Source organism: Cynocephalus volans, chromosome 6, assembly GCF_027409185.1.
Source record: "Cynocephalus volans isolate mCynVol1 chromosome 6, mCynVol1.pri, whole genome shotgun sequence".
In the NCBI taxonomy this organism is placed as follows: Eukaryota; Metazoa; Chordata; class Mammalia; order Dermoptera; family Cynocephalidae; genus Cynocephalus; species Cynocephalus volans.
Genome location: NC_084465.1, coordinates 82,254,080 through 82,270,020, shown reverse-complemented (window position 1 = coordinate 82,270,020; position 15,941 = coordinate 82,254,080). Strand labels below are relative to the sequence as shown.

The window sequence follows — 15,941 nt, the reverse complement described above, 5'->3', positions numbered from 1 at the left end:
CTATAGGTTTGTAAGATAATGATAATAAAAGTTATGTGTTCAATGTGCAGAAGAAAAGGTACTTTTTTCCCATAAGTATACCTGGGAAAAGTCGTAGGCATGTGTTACTGTTAAAAAACAATATAATGATAGATTTTTAATAATATTTTATACACGTTCATTTCATAAACAAAGTCATATTTCAAGTGCATGAAAAACAAGGCAAAATAGCTATGAGTACTGATAATGCTACCATATATTCACTATGAAAAATAAGTGAATTGTTGGAGAACTTGATCACACCTGCCTCATACTGGACAGATCATCTAGGCAACAAATCGACAGAGGAACAGTTATTCTATCAGTTAATCTAACAGTTAATCTAGATGGAGAGAACAAATCTATGGTTATTAGAGTAGGGAAGGGGAGGGGGAAATAGAGGGGGAGGGGGAGGGAGAGAGGAAGGAGGAGGGTGGAGAGATTGGATAAGGGGCATAAAGAATAAGTATGATTTATAACAATGAATATGCTAATAAAAATTAATTAAAAAAGAAAAATAAGTGAATTGATAACATCAATGAATACATACAAAGTGAAATATCTGCTGAATTGCAATTAATTGGTCCAAAAACTGGCCACTGGCCATGATCTGGAAGTGAACCTCACAGCAATTGGATCTGAAGTCTGCAGAGTGGTCAGAAAAATATGTTGCAATTTAGTTACGTGATGTGAAAGAAAAAAAGAATAACCTTTGGCATTTAGATTCAAGTTCAAATCTTGGATCTAATGCATTCTGGCTACATGACTTTGGATGGATTTCTCAGCCTTTTTGAGACTCATTATCACCATCTGGAAGATGAAAATAGTATCTATATCTTAGCATAGAGAATTCTTCAGTGATGAGAAGAATAGTTTATCAATATTTTTGAAAAGCTTTTTTTTTCCTCCTAAACTAAAATAATCCTACATGAAATTTCAAAAATATATATATATTTGAATTTTCTTTCCTATTCAATGTTTTTATGCTCATTGGTTGGGTCAGTAGACGAGATGTAATTTTTCCCAAAGGTTATCTTTACTCATTTTTGAGCTATACGAGTAACTTGATTGAAGGGAGTAGATTCTATACCTGGGAAAAAGTTGTAGCATACAACATGAGACAATGTCAACTTCTCTTAGCCAAGGCTTGCCTTCTTTAATAATGGGAAGAGCAACAATGAGCTTTCTAAGTACATGGGATGTAAAAAAAACAAAATTTTTAAAAAATATACACACGTATATTACATTCCTGGTCATTTACTGCTGCTCTTTTGTACTTTTATTCTTTTACCTCATTTCCTAGAAGGGCATTTACACAGGCTTCTGATGCATCACAGATGGCTGTGAGATCGTGTCCTCCTTCTAGAGCCAACACCACGTGTCCATCAGCCAGTGTCATCAATTGCTTCGTCAAATGACCAAAGCCTACACCATAATACAAACAGAACATTTCAAAGTATTAAACCTACAGAAAATTTCTACCAGAATATAACATCGATTGAGCATTTATTCTGTGCAAATTTTTTCCCAGCTTTTTCCGTGTGCTAACTCATCTAATACTGACAATAATTTTATGGGTTAGTTCCTATTATTATCTCTATTTTACAAATGAGAGAGCCAAAGCCCAAGGTTCCACAACTAAGAAGTATCACAACCAAGATTTGCCACCAGTCAATATGGCTCATCACCAGTGCACAGTACTGCTGTTCATAACACACTCTGTATGCATCTGGATGAAAAACTTGAATATTATTCAGCTAATGTTAACAAGGTAAACTGTTCCATTTGCTTGCCATATGCTTCCTGTCTTCATCATCTGCCTTTACTTTGTTATAAAAGGAAGTTTTCTATATATCGCCTCAAATTACTTTAATTCATGTTAGATATTTATAGGCATTCTTTTATTAAGAAATGTTTGATACATGCAAAAAAAATTAAATAACATCTATATATGTTATAAAATATAACAATATGACAAACATCTGCTCATTCCCCTTCTAACTCAAGGAAAATACATTAGCAATACCTTTGAAACCCCCTGTGTGCCTCTCTCTGATAGTATCTGTCCTTATCACTGTGGAAAATCAGAATCCTGAATTTATGTTTATAATTCTATTGCTTTCCTTTGCTCAATTTGTTTTTGAGCTTTATAAAAATGAGTTTATACTCTTGCAACTTGCTCTTGTCATGTGTTTTGTTAGCCCATCTCTGTTGATGCATACAGCTACAGTTCTTTGCTGTCTAGTAGGCCATTTTATGTCTACTAGATATTTGGGTTCTTTGTTATTACAAAATTCCAGTTATTTGTTATTACAAATAGTATTGTAATATGAACATTCTTACGCAGGTCTTCTGGTGCACATATGCAATAGTGGAATGTAACTGAGTCTTAAAATCTGCTAAATAATGTCAGATTATCAGCCCCACTCTCTGAAGCAGCATATGTAAGAATTCCAGTTTAGTCCCATCCTTGTCAACATTTGGTATGATTTGCCAAGTGGTGAATAATGGCATCTTACTATGGTTTCATTAAGTATAGATGAAGTTTTCTACTTCTAGTTTAGAGATTTTATTTTAAAGGAATGTAAAACACAGATGGTTTTTCCCTAAAATTTGGTAGTGTTGTGAATTACATTAATTAACATTTCTAATATTAAGCCATCATTGAATTTATGGAATAAAATAAGCTCAGTTGTGATGTCTTATCTTTTTAATACACAGCTCGATTTGTTTTGCTAATGCATTGCTCAGGATTTTTTTTTCACCTATGTTCATGAATGGGTTAATTTGTAATTTTCCATTTTGTATTGACCATGTTAAATTTTGACATGGTTGGGACCATCTTTTGTCATTATCTGACCCTACAATGTTAAGTAGAAATCTACTGTTAAGCCATTTAGGTCTTGTGTTCTCTTCAAGGGGGATTTTTAGCTATTAATTGAATTTGTTTTAAGGATTATAGGAGTATTAATACTTTCTATATCTTCCTGAGTTATATTTTTCTAGGAATTTGTTTTATTTAAGTATTTAAAGTAGCTCAAATAAAATTGTTTATTTTCTCTATTATATGATTTTAGAACTCCAGTGAGAATTATGTGGACATTGTCACTCAATGTCTCCTCAATTCTATTAAGTTCTCTTTCATATTTTCCATATCTCTTTCTGTCCTTCAGTATGTGTATTTTTGATTCAGATCTATCCTCCAAACTTTATCTCTTCAGATGTCTCTAATCTGCTACTTAACACCGTTATTAATATTTTCGTTTTAGTGATTGTATTGTTTAATTGTAGAATTTCTACTTGGTTATATTTCGTAACTTCCTAGGTGTTTTTATAGTTTCTTTTCTCCCTGTTTATGCTTTTATTTCTTCTTTTTATTTTTTAGCATAATTATTTTATATTGTGTATCTGATATTTGAAATCTTTTGTTTTAGTTTGCTCTTGTTTCTGCCAATTCATCCAAGGAGGCTTAATTCTCCTCTTTTTTTTTTCTTTGTTTTTTTTCATTTCTTTATTTTTTATTGTAACAGTTGATTGTACATATCTATGGGGTAAGGAGTTAAATATAAATACCTGTATGCAATATGTGATGCTCAAATCAGGATAATTAGTACACTCAACATTATACAATGTAATTTTTTTGTCCCTTTACCAATTCCTCCCTGCAACTTTATATGTGAAAAATCTTTGAAGCCTGGTTCAATGGACTGAATGTTTGTGTCACCACAAATTCATATGTTGAAATCCTAATCCCCAATGTGACGGTATTAGGAGGTGGGCCTTCAAGTAATTAAATGGAGTCCTTATGAGTGGGATCAGTGTCCTTATGAAAGGAACCCCAAAGAGCTTTATAGCACTTTTCCTGTTATGTGAGGATACAGGGAAAAGTTGGTCATCTGCAATCTAGAAGGCCCTCACCATGCTGGCACCCTGACCTCAGACTATAGCATCCAGAACTGTGAGAAATAAATTTATGTTGTTTATAAGTTATCAGTCAAAAATACTTTGTTATAGCAACCCGAACTAAGACACCAGGGTTGAGTGTGATATCTGTCTTTAAAGCCTGGGTCAAGTGTGATTTTTGTGTGCTTCTGCTGGATGTCTGGGATACTACCATCTAGAATCAATTTTTAATTATTAGATTGCAGAACTGATCATGGATTTTTTGTATGGTTTTGTGTGTGTGTGTGTGTGTGAGTGTGCACGCACACGCATGTTTTCTCATATATTGTAAATATGGACTCTAAAACTTGACTACAAATTCTTATGGAGAAGAAATTCAGTTTTTTCCCCTTTATTTTTCTTTCTTTCTTTCTTTTTAATTCCCTTTATTGATTGTGTTAACTAAGATTTGTTGTATTATTCAGCAATATTTTCTTTTCTCCTATTCATCCTTTTCTTTACTGTTGGTCCTTTGTTATTCCTGTCTATTCTAGTGTCCAGTCAAATTCCCTTCTCTTCATAGGCTCAAGGCATGACTCTCTTTTTCAGTATGCAGTAGACTATTAATATTGAAGCTCTGGCCAACTGGAGATTTGGGGATAAATGGCCCCAAGATAGACAACAGATTCAATATTTGTTCACTTTCCTTCATCTTTTTAGAAGTCATTCATAATTTAAAATGGTAGTTTTTATATTTAATTCAGCATTTTGACATATTTTCATGTAGGAGTGTTTCAGGGTATGTAATCTTTCATATTGCCAAATTTGAACATTTGTTATTCAATATTCAATACTTTAAAAAATTTATCACTGCATTCAACCTGTTCTATTGCAGGGACGACCTTAAATGGGATGAATGAAATTAAATAAAAACACACGTTTCAATATGACACTTCATTTTCTTTATGATTTATGAACTTCCAGAGAATGAACATTTAAATTTTAAATGAATTACTTTCTTATAATTAACAGACTTTATTTTTTAGAGCAGTTTTTTGTTTACAGAAAAATTGAGCAGAAAGGAGAGAATTCCCATATACACACCCTCCTTTTCCTGTTATTAACCACTTGTATCAGTGTGGTACATTTGTTACAGTTGATAAGTCAATATTGATACATTGTTGTTGACTGAATTCCAGAATTGGGGTTCACACTTTGTGTTGTACAATTCTGCGGGTTTTGGCAAATGCATAATGTCGTGTATCTACCATTATAGTATCATACAGGATAGTTTCACTGCCCTAAAAATCCTTTGTGCTCCACTTACTCATCCCTCCTCTCTGCCCCTCAGCACCTGGAAACCAATGATCTTTTTTGTCTCTATAGTTCTGTCACTCATTTTTTTAATGTTTACATTAATTCAAAATTTTAACTTCTTGTGTTATCCTTTCTAAATAAGAAAAGACTTGATTTCATCTTCCCTCATTTATATAATATTCATAATATTTAAAATATGTTTATATGCATACATATCAAACCATGAAAGTCTGAAAGAGTAAACTTGAATATGGAAGTGCATGCTCTGCAAGCCTGACTGGGCTGCTTTCAAGCATGACATTTGTTCCTCTCTTAAGTATCATAGTCTTTTGTTTGAAAAGAAGAGAAATCCTGAGAATGTAGTTGGTAGAACTAAATGGAAGCCTATAAAATTGTCAAACAATGAGAACCCAAAACCAAACTAAGTTGATTCCATTTGGGGACAATAAAATAATGTTGTCTTAACCGCTGGAATGCCTTAAGATACCCATCCAATAAACAACAACTGCCCAGATTTTCAGTTCTAGTCTAGCACTCGAGGTTAGCCATGAACAAGGTGAGTTAATTTGCCCACTATCTTGAAGTACTTTAATGTGTTTTATTTTAACTTATTTTTAAATTGAAACATAATTGATTATACACACTTAGGGGGTCCAGACTTCACTATCAATATTTGTGTACCACATGTGATGATCAAATCAATATTATTAGCATGCTTATCATTACAAATCATTTTGAAGCACCTTAGTATTATTGATTTCCACGATTTAGCTATTTGGATGGAAGTCAAAATAGTCACTTTAAAATTATCCCGTGTTTTTAGATACTTGGCAAAAAATTCTAAAAGTGATTTTAAAGTTAAGTAAAAGCTGTTTTCAAGCATTTCAGTGTTTTTCACTTCCTATGGACCTCTTGATGATGACAATAAGAATCTTTTACACAGGCCACTTAGAATGAGGCTGATGACATTAAACTCCACCTTATTACCTGATAACTATAAAAAGAATAATAAGCATGCAGAAAATATGTAATGCAAAGTTTGATACCTAATGCATAGAAATGTTCCTAGACTGAGTCAAAACAGCACAGAGTAATTAGTTCTACTCTAGAAAACACACATACACACACACATACATACCCCATAAGCAAGTACACATTTCTGCTAACCATATTGTTAAATATTGCACACAGCTTTTTCTGTAACTTAAACCAGGGCTACAGTGACAATTTTAAAAGATCTTATAATAGATTTAGCCAGTACACTGTGAAGGTTCCTAGCAATTGAGAATTCAATTATCTAAAATCACTACTGAGCAAACCAAATCACGTGGATCAAAATAATGAGAGTTAAAAAAATAAAAATAAATAAATAAATAAATAAATAAAAATAATGAGAGAGTGAGAGAGAGAGACAGACAAAGCCCCAAATCTGACTTAAGTTCACTCCTTCCTCAGGGAATGAAAAAAGTCCCATAAAGTACCAAATTTAGATGGGATAGTAAAAAGTGGAAGGAAAGAGTGGAATGAAGCTAATCTTTGATCTCTATCCAAATTCCTTTTTCTTTTACCTACAGGGTTTATTTCCATTCACATGTTGCCCATGTGATCTCTGGAGTCAGAGACTGAGGCAGCTGAACTCTGAGTTATGCATGCATGAAAACATTCAAGTAAAGAAATGAAATTTCTACAAGGCCCATGCTCTCTCTTCCAATCAAAATAAGCAATTTAAGAATAATTTTTTGGTTTTATTATCCTGAGTTCTGCTCTGTTCATTGCTGCTGTACATTTTAGAAACGTTAGAAAAGCCAGCCAAGTGTGATTACCAATGTTGAGGTATTTTTCAGGACATGAGAGATAGAAGTTTCGGTGGTGTAAGTGCCTGGGTAGATGTGTGTCCATTTGATTAGGGGTCATGTAACATGATTTTAACAGCAATGCTTGTGAGTTTTGTATAATTGTATTTACTTTTAGCTTCAGAAAAGCTCATCCTACCTGTCATAGTAAACTTAACATAACCTTCAGAGTTAAAAAATTACAGCAGAGACCTTCATCAAGGGGGTTGGAGTGTTCTGACTGTGAGGGTGATGGGCTAAGTTATCAAGTAAGAAAACATATCTGTACAGCATGGTGCAATGTGAGCTCGAGCAATCACTGGATATGGAGATAGAACTGGCTTCCACGTATACCTTTAGTTTCAGAATTTTGGAAGGGGGGAGTGCAGAGACGATGGAGGAACATGGATGCCTGGGGCAGCCACATGGGCAGACACAGGTTAGTGAGTGGTACTAGTACACATGGACTGAAAATCAGCTTTGGCAGTTGTCCCTACTATGTGCATTGACTATGACAGAATTCTACAAAAAAAATACTTTTTTCAAAGAGAGATTTGGCACCTTAAGCTTTTTGGAGGAAATCTTCCAGAATAAGACACTAATAAAATACTGCCACCACCATCACTACTACTATTACTACTACTGCTAGAGAATCCTACATGTAGCCTGGGTCTACCCATCATTAAATTTTAAGCATGAGAAGGAAGCTATATTGTAACAAATCATTTCTTTTGCGAGCCAAACACAGCTGAGCTGGTAACTACCAAGAATGAGATACCATTGAAGAAGAGAATCAGAAGGGTGTTTTCAGTTTGAAATCCTCTGTTTGGTTCCGTTAATTTATCAAAAGCAAGTTTAATATAGTTGCTTCTGAAACGCTATAAATATAGTAGTGGTTTCAAATTATCAATTTCATTTTTATTTCCTGATACTTTATGGTGAGGGGGAGGGGGCGGAAGTTGTTTCTGCCTAAGAAGTCATATTTGTGTCAGCATTTTTATTAGGTTGGCAAAGTTTCTTTGCTGTGCATTGATTGAATTGTGTCCCCCAAGGTCCATGTATTGGAAGCTTAATTCCCACTGTAACTGGTGAGGGTGGGAAATCCTATTGCAGTAATTAAAAGGTGGGGCTTTGAACAGGTGATTAGATTGTAGGACCATGCCTTAGTGAATGGATTAATAATGGTGATCAGGGCCATGGTTCTGAGGGCTTTAAAAGAAGAGTATATGAGAGTTTAGTCTCTCTCTGCTCTGCCATTTTCTGCCATGTGAGACCCCTGGGTCACAGTTGCCACTACCAAGACTCTTACCAGATGTGTTCCCTGGACTTTGGACTTCCTAGCCTCTGAAACTGTAAGCAATAAATTTCATTTTCTTATAAATCACCCCATTCCAAGTATACTGTTATGAGCAACAGAAACGGACCAATACATGCTTTAAATAAAAAGTTGCTCTAAAAAGGCTCAAAGATTAAATCTTAGATATGTATTTAACAACTAAGTCATAGGATGCAAAAGAATTCATCCTTCAAAATGGCATGTCTTAAATGCTTCTCTCTAATGTTTCCAAATAGTTCCCAGAGAATAGTGGTAGTAAAAGGAAACAGCACTAATTAGCTTTATTTTCATTTTCATTAAAAAAAAAAAAAAAAAAAAACAGTTTTACAAACCAAAATTAACACATGTTCACTCTAGAAAATTTGGAAAGTGTTAGAAAATAATAAATAAAAATAATAAATATTATAATATATAATAAATATGCGATATGTTATATATAATATAAATGTATTGCCTATTATTTAATAAATAATAAAATAAATAATAATAATAAAATAATTGTATATTATAATAAATCAATAGTTCCCTCAACCAGAGATAGCCAATTCTACTTTTGTGTATTTCATGCTTGTTTTTTGTATGCATTTTTTAAATAAAACTGAATCATACTGTAATTTTTTAATTTTACATATACAAGTGTTAATATAGTGGAAATATTTTTCATGTCTTCTATGATATCATTTTAAATGTATTAATAATGTACAAACCAATTCTCTGTTTTTAGATGTTTGTGTGTTGTTAGGTTTTCTGTTTCATACAAAATTGCAAATGATTGCCCTGTGTATGATCAATACGGCCACTGAACACTAGCATTTATCTGACTCTAGTGTTATCATGCATTATTTAAGGATGGAAAGAGGCCTACTCTTCTGATTACTAACTTCTCTTTTTTTTTTTTTTTATCAGAGTATGGGATAGAACAAAACTTTATAAACTTTATTCTTTTATGACATATGCATTTAGCAATGCCTGTTTTGAATAACTAATATTTCTATAGAAGCCCAGAGAAATGAGATACCCCCAGAAAATCCGAATCTATTATGAAATTTCAAATAGTATTGGAAGTTTCTATGAAAGTCAAAACTGAGGGAATTCTGCTGTAGGTTGAAGACAGAATCCTCTCCAACCTACAATTTAGTTACCATTGCTATACTGCCATGCTGTAGTAAAATAAATCAGACTCTAGAATCAGCAGCCAACTCTCAGAGAAAGACATCTGGGTCATGATTCATTTGGTTAATAAAGAAATAGTGACACAAAGTGATTGATTGGACAAGTCATTTTACTTCTGCTTATAAATCTAACTTTGCAGATGTCAGTCTCCCCCACTATTATTTTCTTTGTCTGTTGGGGAAAGCTTCAAGTAAAAAAATCAGAATTGATATTGGCAACTCCCACCTTCACCCTGCCATTCAGCAGAGGTAGTAGAGTGAAGGTTAGCAGTAGTGAAGGTCTCTTTTGAAACATTGACACCTAATATCTTATGATGATTTATATCATTTTTGTAACTCTTTCTTCTATGGCCAAAAATCCTCAACACCAATTTACTCATTTATTAACAGATTAGTTTTATTTGAGCTTGAAATGTTTGTGGAGACTTCGTTGCATATTCAATATAGTTGGGATCAAAGGAATCACATAGATTTTTGTCTCATTTTAATTTGGAATTTAATTTTGCACATCCACTGGCATATTTTCTGTAGTTATATCCAGCAAATATTATTGAGGAATGCACATATTATGAAGTCTAATTACATAAACTAGCCATTTTCTTCTCTAAACCCCTTGGTCATTAAGTTAGCAAGTGGTTCTTTAGAAACATGCAGTCAGATTCAAATTGAGAGAAAAGTTTGGGTAGCATGTGGCAGTCTCATGTACTCTGAGGCTCTCCAGCAGGACTTCAAAGCAGAATCTGATTGTTGCATATGGGAGGAATGCTTTCCACAGAAATACCTTTTTAAGACTCATGGTGCTGTAATTCATATGGTAGGCACTTGTGATTCGTTCCTGATGATGTTGGGATCATTTAACTCAAAAGAGCATTGTGCTACCATAAAATCCTTTCATCTGTGGCCAAAAAGGTTTATTTCATGCAAATGAAAAATTTTCATTAAAGTATCACCTTAATAATGGGCAAAGATATATGTTTTCTGGTCATGTTTAAAATGTAAATTTATGAACATATTCTGAAGATTCATTTCATGTTAAGATCTTTCCTTATTTGATGTCCCAGGATTCTTTCCAAGTTCATTGAATCCGGAAATCAATTTTAGAAGAAATATGGAGATTATTATCATTAAATCTTTCAGTTAACTTATTCCAAGCAGCCCTATAAATATTGCATATGAAAGAAGGCACTTTCAACCACAGTAAAAATTCTTTTACTCTTCTAGTCAGTGATGCTCCAGAGGTAAGTTTATAGTCTCAGCACCTTTTGAAAGCAATTGAATGTTTGTTTCCTTCCCTAAACAAAGTCTGAGACAATATAATACTTCAATGCCATTATTTCTGAAAAATAAGATTTATCCTCAGGAATTCCTGAGGACAAAAATGGCTAGAAAAGTTGACTAGTATTTCAACCATTTAGCAATCCATCCATCCATCCATCCATCCACCCATTCATCTATTCATCCATCCAACTATGCTAACTACAAATCAACTATAATTGACTAAATATCTACTATGTGCCACAGTTTTACATATAAATCTGATACTTCAAATAGATGTGATATTACAAATTGTATTTGAATCTCAGTTTTCTCACCTGTAGATATAACTAAATATTATTCTACCTCACTGATTTGAAATGAAAATCTAATCATAAAAAGCCACCTAAAAATGATAAAGACAGTATATTGAACAAAGCCTGGCACAGAGCAAGTGCTCATTATTTACATTTTTAATAAAATATTTTAATTCTACAATTTTAGACCTAGAAATGAATTGCAAGACTATATATTCCAATTCTTTCACTTGAAAGAGGTGGAAACCTAGACCCGAAAAGTTGAATTGCCACGGCAAACAATTAACAACCAAGCTGGGATTAGAACCCAGATCCCTCAGTAAATGCATTTCCCACTGTTCCTTGCTGCCAATTTACAAATATTAATATTGCTCCTATTTTCAGAGATGATTTCCAGCTCAAAAGTAACTACTTTAGAAGGAGTTTCTAGACACCAAATGGCTTTTACAAATTATTGCTTTGGTGTGTTAAGTGTAAACAAATCAGAAGCATATGAATTAAATTTCCCTTAAAATACACAAATACTAAACCAGTAAGGATAAAAAACCTAGAAAATGTTTTTGGACATCATAAAGCCATTCTTTCCCATTTTTCAACAAAATTATTTTTTGCCAAGTCCCAACTATAACATCATTTGCCAATCACTATTTTTTACTGCTGTTTTCAATAATGCATCAAACTCATGGGAGTTATTCTCTCATCGATGCTCACACATATTTCGCCCAGTGGGATGGAATAAGAGCAGGTCAGACTCATGCTAAGTAATAATGATCCCCTTACAGTAGTTTGTACTGCTCAAATTCAACCAGTATTTACTGAGCACTAATAATACTACAGTAATACAAGGATGAATAGATACAGTTCTGACTTCCAAGGAACTTAAATATAAGGAACATGTACACAGATGAATATAATTTAAAACAGAGAAAGATAATTGCTATAAAATAAACAAAATGGTATAAAACTTAATAGATGGAGGATGTAAATCTACTTAGAGGATACTCAGAAAATAACAGGACATACACTTAAATATTTTCAGTGTTGTACATCTGTAAACCTTTGCCTCATTTCTGACATAGTAATAGTAATGTTGGTTAGTTTAAGTGAAGTAATGTATGTAAAATGCATTCACCCAACTCATGGCACCCAGGCAGTACCAATATCGATTATTTCCTTACCCCAGCCCATCAGAACTATTTATGTTTTCAAAGTTCTATTAGATAAGTGGGCAATATCTTCTATATGGTATCATTCCTTTTATTTAGTAAACTTAGTAGAAAACTATAGTAAGCTTTTCTGTTAGTAACCTTATATCAATATAGGATCGTACAGACTGCAATTCCAAAGAGAGCAAACTGGAGAGTGGAATAATAAGCTTGGTGAACAGGAACCTATATTTCCAGAGAACCTTGGTCTTTAAACTTCTTTCACAAAGAATGATTATGTTTAGCAATGATGAATATATTAATTTTCCTGATTTGATCAGCACATATTGTACACAAATATTGATAGTCAACTCTATACCCCAGAAATGTGTATAACCAATTATGTTTCTATTTAAAAAAAAAAAAACTCTTATGACATTAACAAATTAGTGTATGTTTACTTTTTTAACAAAACAAGATAAAAAAATCCTTCATTTTGGAATGCTAAATTGCCAAGACTTGATCAATACTTTCAAATCTGGCACATAGCTTTGTACAGAGTAGGTGCTCAGTACATGTTTATTGAAAGAATTAGTGAATTTGGAGTGAACTTATTCTATTCAAGTTTACTTGATTCCATGTCAGTTAGATACCATGGCAGACAAGATTCTCAAAATGATCCCTAATAACCCTTGTTCTTGTATAATCCCTTCCCTTTTGAGTATGGGTGGCATCTGTGAATATTATGATTTATCATTCCTGTGAATGGCAAAAGGATTTTTCAGTTGACTTTGAGTAAATCAAAAGGGAGATTTGGGGCACTGGTGCGAGTGGGGAGGAGGATAATCACATGAGCCCTTTAAAAGCAAAGTTTTCTCCAGCAGGTCATAGAAGAGGACGTTAGAAAGATTGGAAGCCTAAGAAGCACTTGATGCATCATTAATGGTTTGAAAATGGAGGGGACCATGTGATAAGGAATGTTGGTGGCTTCTAGCCAGCAAGGAAAGGGCAACCTCAGTTCTACAACTGCAAGGAACTGAACTTCAGCCAGCAAAGTGAATGAGCTCAGAAGAGGATTCTTCCCAGAGCCCCTCAGATTAAGTATCCAGCCCGGCCAGTAGCTTGGTATGAGCCTTGTAAGACCCCTAAAGCTAAGAACCCAGCTGAGTCTGCACAGACTGTGACTTACAGAACATGAGGTAATAAATGCACAATGTAAGCTGCTAAGTTCTCACATATCCTTGAATGTACTACAGACCTACAAAAAATCAGTATCATATGTCCAGTTTGTGAGATAATTTAGGACTATAGGGAAAGTTAGAATAATAATGATAACTACAACAATTAGTGATTCTAAAACGTTTATCCTGTTCCAGGTCCTGGGCTTTATATAGATGTTTCTTTCCTTCAATAATCATGCGGACTTCATGAGGTAGGTACAGAAAATATCCAACTTTCTACAAAGGAGCAAACAAGTTAAGAAAGTTGAATAAGGGCCGAGCCTGTAGCACACTCGGGAGAGTGCAGCGCTGGGAGCGCAGCGACGCTCCCGCCGCGGGTTCGGATCTTATATAGGGATGGCCAGTGCACTCGCTGGCTGAGTACCAGTCACGAAAAAGACAAAAAAAAAAAAAAAGTTGAATAATGTTCCCAAGGTCACACAATTAGAAAGTAGTAGAGTAAGGACACATGTTAGGCTTTCTTATTTGAGTCTGAAATACTGCCTCTTTAAAATTAGTAAGAAGACCCCAAAACTTTTTTTAAAAATTCCATACACATAAATCATGTTTACTTTTCACATACAATGAGATAAAGGAACCAGTGCATGTCACTGTGTGCCCAAAGGGTTCATCTGCTCATACTATTCTCCACTAAGTGACAGTATGCTTAGGTATAAGACAGGTACCTTGACAATTGCTGAACAAATTGTCTGTTGGATCTTGGGGAGTTGGATTGTTAGAAGAAAATAAGGTTGTGATGAGTTTTCAGTTGTGATGAGATACTGCAAATAGAAGTACTAACTTCTCTACAATCCTAAACCAAAGCCAAAATTTGAGCATCACTCTGTGAAAAAGAACACAAGAACACCACTCCTGGATGAGTGTGAGTTCATGTAGATTAGGTGAACTTTCTCAAGCAGAGAGATTTATAGAACTGTGAATTCTCCTAAAGAACAAAGGGCTCTGTTAAAGAGATATCACAGCAAGTTGGACACTGAAAGCTTTCCTAACTCACATATCTTGTGTCCAAGGAATACTGAGAGATCTTAGATGGCTGAAAGAGTATACAAGGTAGGAAAAGACTCTGGATCAGGAGACAGGCAAGAATGCTAGCAGGAAACTCTAGACTCCTTAGCACAGAACAATGAGCACAACACACCAGTCACCCACCACCTGTCATTGGCTTCTCACACTTTTCAGGATTAAATTCAAATTCTTTAGAGACATGGTCTCTCTCTCTAGCCCCATCATCTGCATACCCCAGACTCACTCTTTTCTCTACTTAGATGCAACTATCTACACAATTTGATGAACACTGCAGTCAAATAGTGGCCCACAGTTCTGAGCTTCCACTGATGAAATGTCTTGTTGACATCCAACTAATTCTTACCCGTCCTTTAAATTCAGGGTAAGCAACATTCTGAATCCCCTGTGCAACACAGATGCATTCCTATGTGCCCTCTGTAGTTCTTAATTTGTTAGTCCACCCTACCAGATTATAGACTGCTAGAGAACAGGGACCACATCTTACCTGACTTTGTATATTCAGTGCCTAGTACAGTGCAGGGCATTCCCAAAAAACTTTCATTAAATTCCTGGTGAATAAATAGTTGCTTCTGTTGAAGCAGACTTGATGAACATGGCTGAATGTGTGATCATAGCTAAAGTTTGCATGGAGCTTACAACATGGCAGGTTCTGTGCTCAAAAAATGTGAAGGAGGTATTACCATTATTCTCATTTTACAGATGAGAAAACAAACACAGAAGTTAAGTACATTGTCCAAGGTAAAACAGCAAAGGTAGAATTTAAAATCTCTGACTCTGACATTCATGTTCCTAACCACAATACCCACCTTTTAAAATTTAGCATCCATAGTGATACTATAGGGCAGTTTTTGGAGAGAAGTAAAGAAAAGCATTAAAAAAAGTATGCTTTTACAATATACGGGCTATAGAATATCTATTTTCCTTTCTTTAAGCATGTTTTTAAAAAGGTACTGTGGCCAGGATAAGTAGAAAATCTTTTTCAAGGATTGAGGGTGTGGGTGGGGTGAGGTGTGTCGGGGGAAGAAGTTCAAATATAAAGAGATGTAATATGCCAAAAGAAAAGTCAAGTCCTTCTTGTCGCAAACTGTTTCTTACATAGGTCTACAGAACTTATAAAATATTACATAGATTTAGTCTTACACAGAATGAAAGTAAAACACCATGTCTTCAAAAGGACTCAATAAAATAACTGTGGAAGATTCATTCATTTAAGGGATATTTGTTGAGAGGCTACTATGTAAGCTAGTAACTTGTGCTGGCTAATGAGGAGATAGTGAAGAGCCAAGCAAAGGTGGACCCTACCCTTTATATCATTTGTTAACTAACGTTAGTGAGAGCTAACATAACCATGCACCATGCTAAGTGTTTGACATGCATTATCTCATTTAAATCATCGCACAA

The 15,941-nt window shown here is 34.3% G+C and overlaps 1 protein-coding gene across 19 annotated transcripts in view; it reads right to left on the bottom strand.

Annotated features, from left to right (window-relative positions):
* The window catches only part of HDAC9 (histone deacetylase 9), an 899,944-nt gene that overhangs the window by 53,395 nt on the left and 830,608 nt on the right, over positions 1-15,941 (bottom strand). For all 19 annotated transcript variants that reach the window (XM_063101430.1, XM_063101421.1, XM_063101428.1 and 16 more), the window contains one exon: positions 1,310-1,443. In XM_063101430.1, the coding sequence (XP_062957500.1) occupies positions 1,310-1,443 (134 nt within the window). The remainder of the gene's footprint in view (positions 1-1,309; positions 1,444-15,941) is intronic.